Source organism: Maylandia zebra, linkage group LG3, assembly GCF_041146795.1.
Source record: "Maylandia zebra isolate NMK-2024a linkage group LG3, Mzebra_GT3a, whole genome shotgun sequence".
NCBI lineage: Eukaryota > Metazoa > Chordata > Actinopteri > Cichliformes > Cichlidae > Maylandia > Maylandia zebra.
Genome location: NC_135169.1, coordinates 60898009 through 60910518, shown reverse-complemented (window position 1 = coordinate 60910518; position 12510 = coordinate 60898009). Strand labels below are relative to the sequence as shown.

At 44.0% G+C, this 12510-nt stretch overlaps 1 protein-coding gene across 11 annotated transcripts; it reads right to left on the bottom strand.

Annotated features, from left to right (window-relative positions):
- Nucleotides 1-399: 399 nt before the first annotated feature.
- Nucleotides 400-12272, bottom strand: LOC101475552 (phosphatidylinositol-3-phosphate phosphatase MTMR1). 11 transcript variants are annotated; one of them, XM_004574790.5, is made up of 20 exons: nucleotides 11863-12272; nucleotides 10451-10556; nucleotides 10350-10373; nucleotides 9253-9276; nucleotides 7361-7429; nucleotides 6811-6898; nucleotides 6632-6726; nucleotides 6450-6557; nucleotides 6174-6272; nucleotides 5809-5892; nucleotides 5455-5604; nucleotides 4900-5088; nucleotides 4581-4766; nucleotides 4324-4482; nucleotides 4195-4242; nucleotides 2406-2498; nucleotides 2173-2286; nucleotides 2057-2100; nucleotides 1837-1969; nucleotides 400-1127 (listed from the first exon to the last, which is right to left on the bottom strand). In XM_004574790.5, exons 1-20 carry the CDS (start codon nucleotides 11967-11969, stop codon nucleotides 966-968), a joined length of 2082 nt encoding a protein of 693 aa, XP_004574847.1. In that variant the 5' UTR covers nucleotides 11970-12272; the 3' UTR covers nucleotides 400-965. The 11 variants fall into 11 exon arrangements, with proteins under 11 accessions (XP_004574847.1, XP_012771369.1, XP_076738167.1 ...); XM_012915915.4 differs by having other exon boundaries at nucleotides 7361-7426; XM_076882052.1 differs by lacking the exon at nucleotides 10350-10373.
- Nucleotides 12273-12510: the final 238 nt, after the last annotated feature.

Sequence of the window (12510 nt, the reverse complement as noted above, 5' to 3'; positions counted from 1 at the left end):
TTCATAATGACACATATTGTGTTCCATATAAGAATGAAATATGAATAAAAATTCTTATTTGCCAGGTTCTAACACTGATTCTGAAGCAAACTGAGAAAACAGAGCAGCATGAACATGCATACAGTCATACATGAGGGGCATGCATTGCAAACAGTTTTATACAGTGGAAAAAAAAAACACGTTTTGAAGGATGTGACCAGGGACGTGTTGTTTCACAGAGACGCAACAGAAACACAGAAGACAAAAATAGTTTATTTAAGACAAAGAAGTTTGTAAAAAATAAAAAGGAAACACACAGCAGTCTCTGCATGCAGACGTTGGTCCCTGTGTTTGTAAGCAGAGAATAGTTGGTTGTGCCATGAACTGTGTGGTAGAGCTGGAAAATAAAACAGCTGTAGCTGTTATCTTCTTTAGAGTTCAATAATTTTACAGTTTCCGTTCATAACTGTCTTCATTACAAATCAATAAACATTACCAGCTGGAGCGTGTTCAGCAGTGCATGTGACTCGTCAGAGCAGCAGAGCCCTAAAACAACAACACATCATATAAAAATCTGCACGTAGAGCCTTAAACCACAAACTCTGAATAAGAATAACTTTTTATTTTTCATGCTTTGCATTCACATAATTAGTTTTAAGGTTGAACTGGTGCAACATCCACAGAGTGCAACAAGAAAATGAACCCAAATCACTTTATATTAACATGTTTTCTAACATGCTTTGGTTGAACAGTAGAAAAAATCCATGCTCTTGTGAAGTGCAATAAAAATAATATAAATATAGTTAACAGGACGCTTCAGTTAGGTCTAGTTTAAAACATTTTCTAAATGCTTTTTAATTTTACAAATATCTCGAGGAGTTATTTTATTTTTCTCAAATGGAAATGTTGATAAAAATATCAGTCAATTAGTATTTTGGTGTAACTTTGTTAAAACACACAAAAGCAGTCATGTGTGGCCGTCCCTGTCAGACAGCCGTGTGCAGCGGGGTTCCTGCGGTGTGTGTCGGAGAGTGGTCCGAGGAGGACGACAGGGAGTGGGATGAAGCCTCTCTTTGCAGCTCCTCCACCCTCCTCTGGAGCTCTGCTCTCAGGATCAGCAGATCCTTCAGAGTCTGGTGCACTGGTACCTGAAACACAATCACAGCGTGAGGAGCTACAGTCTTTCTCCAGCAGTCCTCAGTAGACTCAGCTCGGCACAGCTGAGACTCTTACTGTGAGCTCTGTCTGAGTGTCTGCTGTTTGTGAGTGAACTCCAACACCATCAGGAGATAAGCAGCCAGAACTGAATAGAAAAGAAGATGTTTTCTTCTCTGTATTATAAAAAATAAGCTCCTTCGTCTGGGATTATTTGATCAAAATTTTATCTTCCCTTCTCTCATCAGGTCCCGTGTCCTGTGTCCCGGCATGACCAGGTGACTGAGAGCAGCTGTGTGGCTCAGCTTCCCCTGAACCCACTGCTCCACCCTCCCCTGCAGCTGAGCCACAAAAATAACATCCACAACTGCACCAAAGAGTAAAACAGTGAAATATAGAACTTAGACATTAGTTCTCTATCATATCGAGACTCCACTCTCCAGAGATTCTTACTCAGAGAACCAAGGTCACAATGTAACCATACGGTCTCTGTTGCTCGGTTCCTGTTAGTACATGAATCAATAATTGATCAGCCCGCGACCCTGACAAGGAGAAGCAGAAGCGGGTGGATGGATGACTAAATCCATCATGAGAGCTTTCTTGTAGATCTTGTTTCTGTTACCTGTTGTTTTCTGGTAACATTTATCTGTGGTGAACATCTCATCCCTAACCAGACTCCTTCACCAGCTACCACCTGCGTACCTGTGGCCTCATGCGTGGGTTCCAGCGGGCATAGTAACTGGTCCAAAGCTCCAGGTGTCTGGGCGAAACCATCGGGTAGAGAACGTGGTTTTCATAGTCCACGTAGAAGGGGTTGGTGAAGTCCTCGGGCTGGCTGTCAGGTAACAGCATCAACCAGTCAAAACCTTTCAGTAATCTTGTCCACTCACGCTTAACATAACCAGCGAGGTCATTAACGTACCTGTTGATGTACGACCAGAGAGACACAGTCTTGGCTGGAACCTCCTGCACAAAACAAAGTTAGACTTTCAGCTGAAACAGCTTCTATGACCCTGTTGCATCAGGACACGAACATACCTGGTTGGCCCGCTCCTGTTCACTGCTGTAGAGGAATGTACCAAACAGACAGCTGTACAGATGGTCCAGCACGGTGATCAGGAAGAGCTCATTGAACTCAAAGGCTGCTGGGAACTGCGTTCAGAACGAGTCAGAGAAATGATGTAAATACGTACACACAAAGACATACATGCCAACTCCTGGAATCAAGAAACGAACACGATGTGCTGTTGAAGCTGGAGTCCAGGACCGACCTGTCGAGTCATCTGCCAGACGCAGTCGATAAACTGGACGAACAGAGGCGAGCGCTCTGAGTTAGCATGGTTCTCATCACCGTGGCCCACGCGCTTTAACACAGGGGAAAAGTAGTTATAAGCATTTGTTCAGCCTGCCTGACGTCGTTTCAAATCTTCATATTTCTTACATCTGATATGTTTAATATGAAACTAGACTCCTGCATCATTTCTGAGCTTTTACACAGAAATATACAACCAGTCAAAAGTATGGATGTTGTTCCTTTATTTTCATGAGTGTTTACACTGTAGATTCTCACTGAAGGCATCAGAACTATGAATGAACACATGTGGAATTCTGTAATAACAGAAAAGTGTGAAATAACTCAGAACATGTTTGATATTTCAGATTCTTCCAAACAGCCTTTGCTTTGATTCCTGCTTTGCTCACTCTTGGCGTTCTCGCCATGAGCTTCATGAGGTCGTCTCCTGAAACGGTTTCCAACAGTCTTGAAGGAGTTCCCAGAGATGCTGAGCACTTGTTGGTCCTTTGCCTTCACTCTGAGCTCCATCTCATCCCAAACCATCCACACTGGGTTTAGGTCAGGTGACTGTGGAGGCCTTCATTTCTGCATCGCACAAAGACTCGGCAGGTGGAACCAAAGATCTCAGATTTGGACCCATCAGACCAAAGCACAGATGTCCTCTGGTCTAATGTCCACTCCTTGTGTTTCTCAGCAGCTGTTTGACCATAAAAGCCTGATTCACACAGTCTCCTCTGAACATGTAGAGATGTGTCTGCTACTGGAGCTCTGTGTGGCATCTATCTGGGCTCTGATCTGAGCTGCTGTTAACTTGTGATTTCTGAGGCTGGTGACTCGGATGAATCCTCAGCAGCAGAGGGGACTCCTGCTCTTCCTTTCCTGGGGCGTCCTCATGTGAGACAGTTTCATCGTGGTCTTGATGGTTTTTGTGACAGCACTTGGGGACACATTCAAAGTTTTAGCAGTTTTACAGCCTGACTGACCTTCAGTTCTTAAAGTAATGATGGGCTGTTGTTTCTCTCAGCTGATTGGTTCTCACCATAATATGAATTCTGACAGTTGTCAAATATGGCTGCCAGCTGTGCACCAACCTGACTGCTGCACAACACACCTGATGGTCCCAACCTCATTAAGAAGGCAAGAAATTCAGCAAATGAGCCCTGACAGGCTCACCTGTGAGGGGAAACACGTCAGGTGACCCCATCATGAAGCTCACTGAGAGAAGGCCGAGGGTTTGCAGCGCTGCCAACAAAGCAAAGGATGGAATCTAAAATATAAAACATATCAATTTTTCCTTTGCTCTGCATTTGCCGTTCAGTTTCCTGCCCTATTTTCAAATTATTAATTAGTATTATTAATTAATTTTGCAAACTATCTGACAGACTTCTAACTGTGGAGCTGGCGAGGTAAAGAATGCCTGATGTTGAGTCGTATCATTTGCTTTCTCATATACAACTAAAAGCTTCCTTAATAACAAGGCATGCATATTTAATATGGTGCAGATTTTTATGACAGATCTTCTCGTAAGTATTTCTCCTCCTGGACTCGGAATCTCTGCATGTGAAGCAAATGCATTACAGCACCTCTAACTTGTTTACATATGCAGCGACACTTGAGCGTGTACATGAAAAGCAAAGGCTCGTGAATGTACTTCATTCCAGGTAACTATGTAAATGACTGCATGTTGATGCCAGATTGTTATGTTGTTATGTAAAAAATAGGGATATAAAGCAAACCAACAAATATTATATGTAGCAGACTCTTACAGCAGCAAACTTGTGTCCAAAACTAATCCACTCCTTCTCCACTAAAACCTGCAAACACAAGCATATATATGTTTAGTACGTTACTACATGCAAAGATGAGGTTTGGAGTGTGTACTTGGTGTGTGTAACCTGGAAGCCTCTCAGTGTGCGATAGTAACTGTCCAGCATCAGCATGGCCAGAGAGGTAAGCTGGGCTGTCCTGTCCCAGCCGTCGCTGCAGTGAACCACCACCGACGTCTTCCCAGACTCCAGCTTATCAGCTACCTTTGCTGCTCCTGCTAATAACAGCTAAACACAGCAGGGCCGTGTGGTTAAGATCTATTCTTTGCATAAGGAAACAGCTTGTTCCTTCTTTTATGTGGCTGGCGTGCGTTTGTGTAGTTTACCCGTATGTACTCCAGCCAGTGCGTCTGGTCGATAAAGGAGTGCCAGTGGGCTTCGTCTATGGTAGGATAAACGACATCCTTCATCTTCCTGAGAGACTCCCTCATCACATGAATGTTTGGAATTTCCAGGAAGTTTAGCTCTACATTGGGGTAGAAACTCTCGCTTTCATACCCTCCATCCTTTCCCTGCATGTGATGGAGGCAGCGGAGGAGTCCAAAAGAAAAAGAGAGATTTCCGTGTTAATAAGTGATGTAAGGGTGAGCAGTGATGAAGAAGCATGTCTCTATAGCAGCGTGGTTAAAACGCTCTGTGTTGCACCTTGTTGGTGATGGCCACGCTGCTCTGTCGGGCATCAAAGATGGTGAGCTTGTGGGACTGAGCGTTGGCGTCCATGATGATTTGGAGAAAGCGTTCGTCTTCTTTACAGCGACGGTCTGACGGCCCAACTAGCGGCTGGCTACAGCGTACAATGGTGGCCTGAGACTCCGGGTGGATCCAGGACAAGACCTGCAAGCAGGAAGAGCAAGACCAGTTCAAGCGAGCCAAACACACTGAGCACAGCATGAGGAAACAGCTCGGACAGAATCTAAACTAACATTCATTTTGTGTGTTCCCATAAATACTAAAGTTACAAAGCAAGATGTATGGCTAACTGACAAGTCATCAGCCAATGAACCTGCAAACATCGCGGGAAGCTTGCAGCAGCCTATTGCAGCGTAACATCAGGGAGGTTTAGGGTCAGCTAATCCAGCCCTAACTATATCTTTAATCTTAAAAGTAGAGACGCTGTCTGTCCCTCGAATCCAAACTGGGAGCTGCTCCCGTTCTACTCTGAGATAAAGAGCAAAGCCTCAGATCTGTGCTCAGACTGACCGGTATACGGTGCTTGGCTCTGAACACAGCCACTCGTTTGATGTCTTCATCTGTGATGTTGGTGGGGATGACCAGGATGGAAGGATACGTGTCACATAGCTCGTAGGTGCTGTTTATCTTACTGATGGTCCAGCTCTCATTAGGAAGCCCCTGACAAAAGACATGCAAGCAGAGGAAAGAAACAAAGTCTGGATAATGTAGAAAACAAATCTGATACACACGTAACTTGTTCACACATAAAATGTTCAGGATGCTGGAAAAGTGCTATTAAAAAAGAAACAGAGAAACATTTTGCAACAAATGAGGTTAACTGGCAACATGTCAGTCGTAGAGTAACGGCGCCCGTGGAGTTACCTGACGTCTGTATTCTGCTGCTGGGTCATACACCTTCCAGCCGTCCACAGGAAACTGCTCTTTGTACAGGAAGGCAAACAAGGGCTGCCCGAGGAAGTCACAGTTACAGAATTAGTCATGCAGATGTGACAAACAGTAGTTTTTACTATAACCGCCCTCACTCACGACCAGTTTGCCTTATGGGACTAACCAAAAGCCTTCTACAGCTAACTGTCAAACTCCTCACTATCCTCCAACCTTTGCTCCTCTTTATCATTTTGTATGTTGGTGCTTGCGTCTGCTATCTGTCACTGTATGTTGTGAGGCAGATCTGAGTGACACGTCAGTTAAAAGCAGTAAATACAGGACAAGAGAATTAAACTGACCAGACTGTGGGACAGAGGAAAGGCATGTTTGGTCAGCACCTCCACCACGTCCGGCTGGCTCTCCTCCATCTTATAGGCAAACCTGGGACTCCTCATGTCCTGAAGCATGAAGCAGGAAACTGCTCAATCAGCAGACTCGCCAAAATAAGACATTTGCACATTTTCTGGGTTTTTCTTTTATTGCTGTTAACTAAAAATGCCTATAAGATGTTAGATGACGTGTTTTAACACATATAATCATGCATTTGTGTGACTGCTTGTGTATTAAAGCGGTACCTTGCAGACCAGCTCCAGTCCCTTGTTGTTCTCTCCTTGGTTGGGAACACTGATAGATTCGATCCTGCTGATGACTCCCAGGTTCACATCCAGAATGAAGGGAGAGTCCTGAATGGACACACTAACATGAACACACTGGTACAGATGGAGCGCGCTACAGCACTTCTAATAATCGAGCAGACCTTTTCCACACTGATGAAGTACAGCTTGTAGTCTGTGATGGTCAAAGTCCCAGTAACCAGACCGCTGAATGGACAAATGTACATCACATCCTTGACTGTAGGAAAAGAAAAGCGCCGATTACACAGGTGTATTTGTATGACTGGACAATACACATAGAGACTAGGAAGAATGAAGGTACCTGTAGTTTGGATGGTCTCTCCAGGGAGCAGAGGAACCTGGTTCTGGAACATTTTGACCTGTGCTCCGTATCTCAGACCTGGGAGGGTCTGCAAAGATCACAGATCACTCAGTGGGACCACTACACACCTGTTTTATGCTAGCTAGTACTTGCAGACACATCGTTATCAAGCCTGTAATGGAGAGGTATTTTGCTACTGTTGCAAAATAAACTCATCAGTGTTAGAACAATAATCCTTTTCTGCCGGATGTTTTTCCTTCCCACTGTCGCCAAAGTGCTGCTCATAGGGGGTCATATGATTGTTCAACAATACTGGTTTTAATGTTTTGTCTGATTCTTAATCAGGACCTGGCTACCACACACATTCTACATTTCCAAGAATACAAATCAGTAACATCTTTTATAAGACCCTCCCTGACTGTTGTACATGTCATTTTGCCAGGATAGCACAGCAGCACTAAGGGAAAGAAGAGTGAACGGAAAGGATGAAGCAGGCAGACCAACAGAGCGAGGAGCAAGAAAACTGAAGAAAAGTAAGAGACAGACTTGCCAAAGCACTGGAAGGATGCTCAGAGTCAATGTCTCCATGGTAACAAAGCCCTTCATCCTGTGAATCCTGCTGCAGGGAAAAGCCAGCATGAAGACAGTGAGACAAAGAGACAGAGAGAGATTATATAGTAAAAGGACACGCTTATAGACTGAAAGATGTTATGTGTTTGAAGATGTGACGACACAAGTGCATCACTCCCTTTGAGAGGGCAGTACAAAACAAAGTCTAGCTCGTGTGAAACAGATGAGCACAGAATTATTGGGCCGTCTATGAAAAATGTTTAAAGTAGGTTTGTCAAGTTTCCCAAGTGTTGTTAAACAGCAGGGAGTTTTTAACAGGGTTCCCAAACATCTGAGGTTTATATGATGGATGTGCACACTATGTCCCCTTTCACATAGAAGCAAATTAATTTCACAAAACCTACCAGAGTCAAAAATATTAGCTCCCCTGATGCTAATGTGGACTCGTTCGTTAGTGCTTTTCTAGTCTACGTGAGCACTCAAAGCATCCCTCGTTCACCAATCACGTTTTACCTCTGACAGATGCAATAAAGAGCAAGTTGGGGTTTAATAACATCGATCATGTTAAGCCGGCCGCCTGGAATCATTTTGCTGTTTCAGCTGTAAAAGTGTCATAAAATCATCTGAGAGTTTTTGTCCCCTTTGTCAGGACGACTATTTCTTTCAACATCTGGTAGTTGTGTTGCTCTCCTGTAAACTATAAGAGTGTTATCAGGGATAATAAGAGAAAAACACAAATATTTTAAGGATGAACTGTTAAACACTGAAAAACAACAAGTATGTGACCTTTGACCCTGTGGAGTGTATTTGGGCATCTCTTTTTTTTCTAAATAATTCCAGGCATTTTGCGCCCTGGTAGAGCTCCAAGAAGCACTTCCTGTCAAGCTTGAACCCCAGGCCTAACGACCCCACTCTGCTCCGCCTGTGTGGTGGATGCACTTGGATGCACTTCCACCAGAACTTCCTGACCACAAACCACTTTTAATTCACATCTCAAAACTCATCTATTCAGAATTGCATACACCTGCTCTGTCTTAGTCCATTTTTACTTGCTCAGCTTCTATACTTGCATGCTTGTGTTTTTCTTATTTACCTTATGTCTAAATGTTATTTTGCCATGTTTTTTATATTGTTGCGATTGTTCTTGTGCTATTGTAAGGTGACCTTGAGCCTCTTAAAGGCACCTATAGATAAAATGTATTATTATTGTTATTATAACAATCCAGACCTAGGTTTGCTCAGAAGCTTCACAGATCCATTCAGGATTCCTTCCACCCACTGGCATGATTCCCAGTTCTAGAAACACTGAATTATTCCCACAGCTTGATGCTCCCACCACTGTGATGGCCTTCACATGCAAACACTGTTTGGTAACTTTAATGTCCCCAATGGGAAATTGATTTGCAGCCAGTCCACTCATCAAACAACATCGAGTTACAAAAAAAACCCCACTTTAATTAGATTTTCTTATTGAGGCGCTACAGTTTGTCTGGTTGGTTTCTTTCTCTGTTGCAGTGGAGTCAGTTTCATACTTAATTAAGAATGAAAAAAGAAAGATGAAGAAAAGCAGAGAGGGATAAAACAGGAAGTAGAGTGAGCAGAGAGGAGCAGCAGCTCCGGTCCGTCTGCAGCAGGAGGCTGATTTGGTTACACACTGTCACACAGTAACAAACTGCTCAAATTTGCATCACATGCAATATTTATTCAGAGCACGTCCTAAAGCCGTTACAGGTATTCGTCTAATTTGAACATTTGCTGTATCACAAGAATCACAGTCAAGAGGCAGCTGTTGCTTTATCCCAGGCTACAAAACTCCTGTGTGTGTGCAGTACACTTGTGTTGTAAATGTGTTGAAAGGACAACAACTCTTACCCTGCGATTCAGCCTCTTGGACACCTGGAGGTTAAACACACCACATGGACATGAAATGGAAAGCACTAATGTGACACTCTGGTTCAACCCAAAGGTTATCTTTAATGTGTGGCACATCAGTCTGTGTTTATAACAGAAGGATGCAAATAGACAAGCGCGCAGAAGCAACCTCCAAACAATGAGCCTCAAAATTCAAGCAAAGACAACAAGTGACAAACAGCCGATACAAGTTCAGACAAGCTGCAGGAAAGCTGCGCTTCTAACTTTGTTCTAATGAAGTGAGCCTTAAATCGGAGGGTTTGATCTGACACAGTGGAGGTGAATTCACTACACACATTTCATTAGATGTGCACAGAGTGGTGTCTTTTTACATTCAGGAGCTATTTGTCATTTCACAGACAGTGTACATACCACAGTGGTGACAGTGAAGTCTGTGCTACTCTGGTTACATTTCTCAAGACTGTGATAAGTTCCTGGAAATGCAACTTTTCAAAGAAATAACACAACTAACACTGTTCAGCTCACAGTTCTCAGCAGCTATAAGCACAGAGTTTGGTTCCGATCTGGATTTCGGGAAGGAAAACTCCAGTTCTCTGAATATTGGTCAGCCTTATTGCTCAGGTGCAACGTAATAGCTGTAGAAGATGTAGTGAGGTGTTATCATATTTTATCGTCAGCGTTTGCAAAGATCTAATGTTATACAACCAGGGGCCACAGTTTGGTCTCTCTCTGCAGGTCTAGTGTGATGTGTTAGACTTGCAAACAATACAGCTAAACCCTGCTAAATAACAGATCTATATGAGCAGCATCGTCTAGTTAATAAAGCACATTGCATATAATGTGCAATACATAGAACATTACACCTCTGCCTGATCTGAGGTCTAACAGACAAAACTCAATATGAATGAGCCAAAATGCGCCTCGCTACAGAGCGGTGGTTGCAGAGAGCAGGCCGCTGACAGACAGAAGCAGTCGATAACTTGCTCAGTAGTGTCCCTAAACAATGACAGCAGACTTTATCATTCATATGGACTTAACAGACAAAACTAGGCGCCCACACTCAAAGCAGCTCACATGGAGACGTCTCCGAGACTTACCATGAAGTCTGGTCTTCTCCCAGCCTATTAGTTACAGAATACACACGGATGAGAATCACTGCCAGCAGTGTGTGTGTCTGTGTGTGCTGTGTGTTATCTACCTTGATGTCCCTGCTCCCAATGTCTGGTTGGACTGATCCTGAGATCTGACTGGAGATTGTGGCTGCTATTAGCTGTTTACACCATTCTACGTGAGAACCTGTTGGACTGAACACAGAGTGAAACAGTGAACTGACGTATATTCGGCTATATTCACGTTTAACATCATCACTGTAAGATGCATGTGTTAAACAGATAAACATCCTCTGTCAGTGAGGACGATGTTCAGCTGACCACATGTTACAGATGAGAACGTTCCCCCAGCTCAAAGAGCAGAATCCCTGTGTAGTAACAATGTTATTAATGCATAACTAATATTATTTCAACTGCAAACGATGATTGCTAAGAAAACCAACACTGCCACTAAAAGCTGCCAGAAATGTTGCTGGACTGAGTCTGCCATCAGACTGACACCAGCCTGCAACTACACGGGGTGAAGTTGCCAATTATATGCAATCTGTCTCTGATATAAACTGCATTGTGACTTCAGTCAGTCTGAGTCAGACTTTTGTAGTATTCACAGAGTATTTTCATTTATTTAATAAAATGTTGATTTTTGGATGCAAAATTTGATGATACTTTGCTGTATGGATTTGTCTCCCACTCCTGAGCCAGACAGTACAACATCCTGTCCCTGAGCTTTGACAGCGGTTGTCTGAGTGATGGAGACATACGGTCGGTCTCCATGACAGTCCTGAATATCAAGCCGAGAACAATATATCAGCTCATATGAAGCTTGTCGGTGACAGAAGATAAGCCAGTGCCTCTGACAGACTCAGTCTGGATTGGAGCAGCTTTGTGGTGTGAATGTCTTGGAATGTTGAGGGGGAGGAGTTACGACTGTGTGACGCTTCCTCCAGTTTTAGTACTATAATGGGGGGATGATAAGCAGGCATCAGCATAAAGACTACATAAAGAACATGGTTCCTACCCAGCACAACACAACCCCACGTTTCAGTGTCGGCATTGTTTTAACAGGAGCAACATTGTAACATTTCTGTCACCACGTCATCTCTCCCTCAGGTGGCTGCGCTGCACGTCGCTTCCTCTGAGCGGCAGATACGGATACGTAACTCGGCGTCTGCAGGCTGGGTGGCCATATTCCGCCTCATTCCTGTGCATTTCCTATATGCTGTGTTAATCACGTGACCGTATTATTTTGTCAGCTACTGTGTTGTATGTTGTGGTTCCAAATAACACTGAGATGAAATGCTAACACACTACATCCGTGATGAGTGTTTTGTCACGTTGGAAAGTTTGACCCAAGCACTGGTCTGTGGATCGATGCCGAGATGAAGGTGTGAAGAAATACTACTAATATTTCATGTTGCTGGTGTTCAGTGGGAAAGCGAGGCGAGCATAAGTAACAAGCTGGGCATCGACGTCACGTTTTCTCGTTAGCGAGCCTGCTTACCTGTCCAGGGTATCACCGGCTGCCGCGCCGCAAGTCGGCGAGCCCCACGGCTTTCTGTTCGCCCCTGCACCGTCCCCAGCGCCGGCACCTCCGGCCTGTTTCTCCATCTGTCACACGACTGCTTCGTTTCTGGGTCACCGGGGGGCGCAGATGATGGTTTCCTCTGATACAGACAAGGGATGCGGATGAAACTAAAGCTCGGTGTAATTCCAGTGTCCGCTCCCAGCGGCTGTAATGGATCTTTAAGGACTCCGAACGGTGTAAAGAAACTAATCAGAGGCTCGACAGCGGATCTCACATGCAGTGGTTTCCTCTGCTTTGGTTGTTTGCACTTCCTCTTAGTCGCATCTATACCCGCAGCATTGTTGTTCGCAAACAGTGACGTCGCCACGGCTTCTACCAGTGCTAAGGATGCTGTTGCAGGGTCTGACCGACAGGCGTCGCCATTTAGACAAAACTGCCACATCAGCGCAAGAAGAAGAAGAAGTCAACACGGAACGAAGAAAAATGCCACGAGAGGATGTGGGTGTCAAACATGTTCATCAAATAATAACACAATACAAAAAACACACGAATAAATAAATAACCACATATTCTATCTTAAATTAACCTGTCTGAATTCACCACATTTAGGACTGCTGGTAGAAA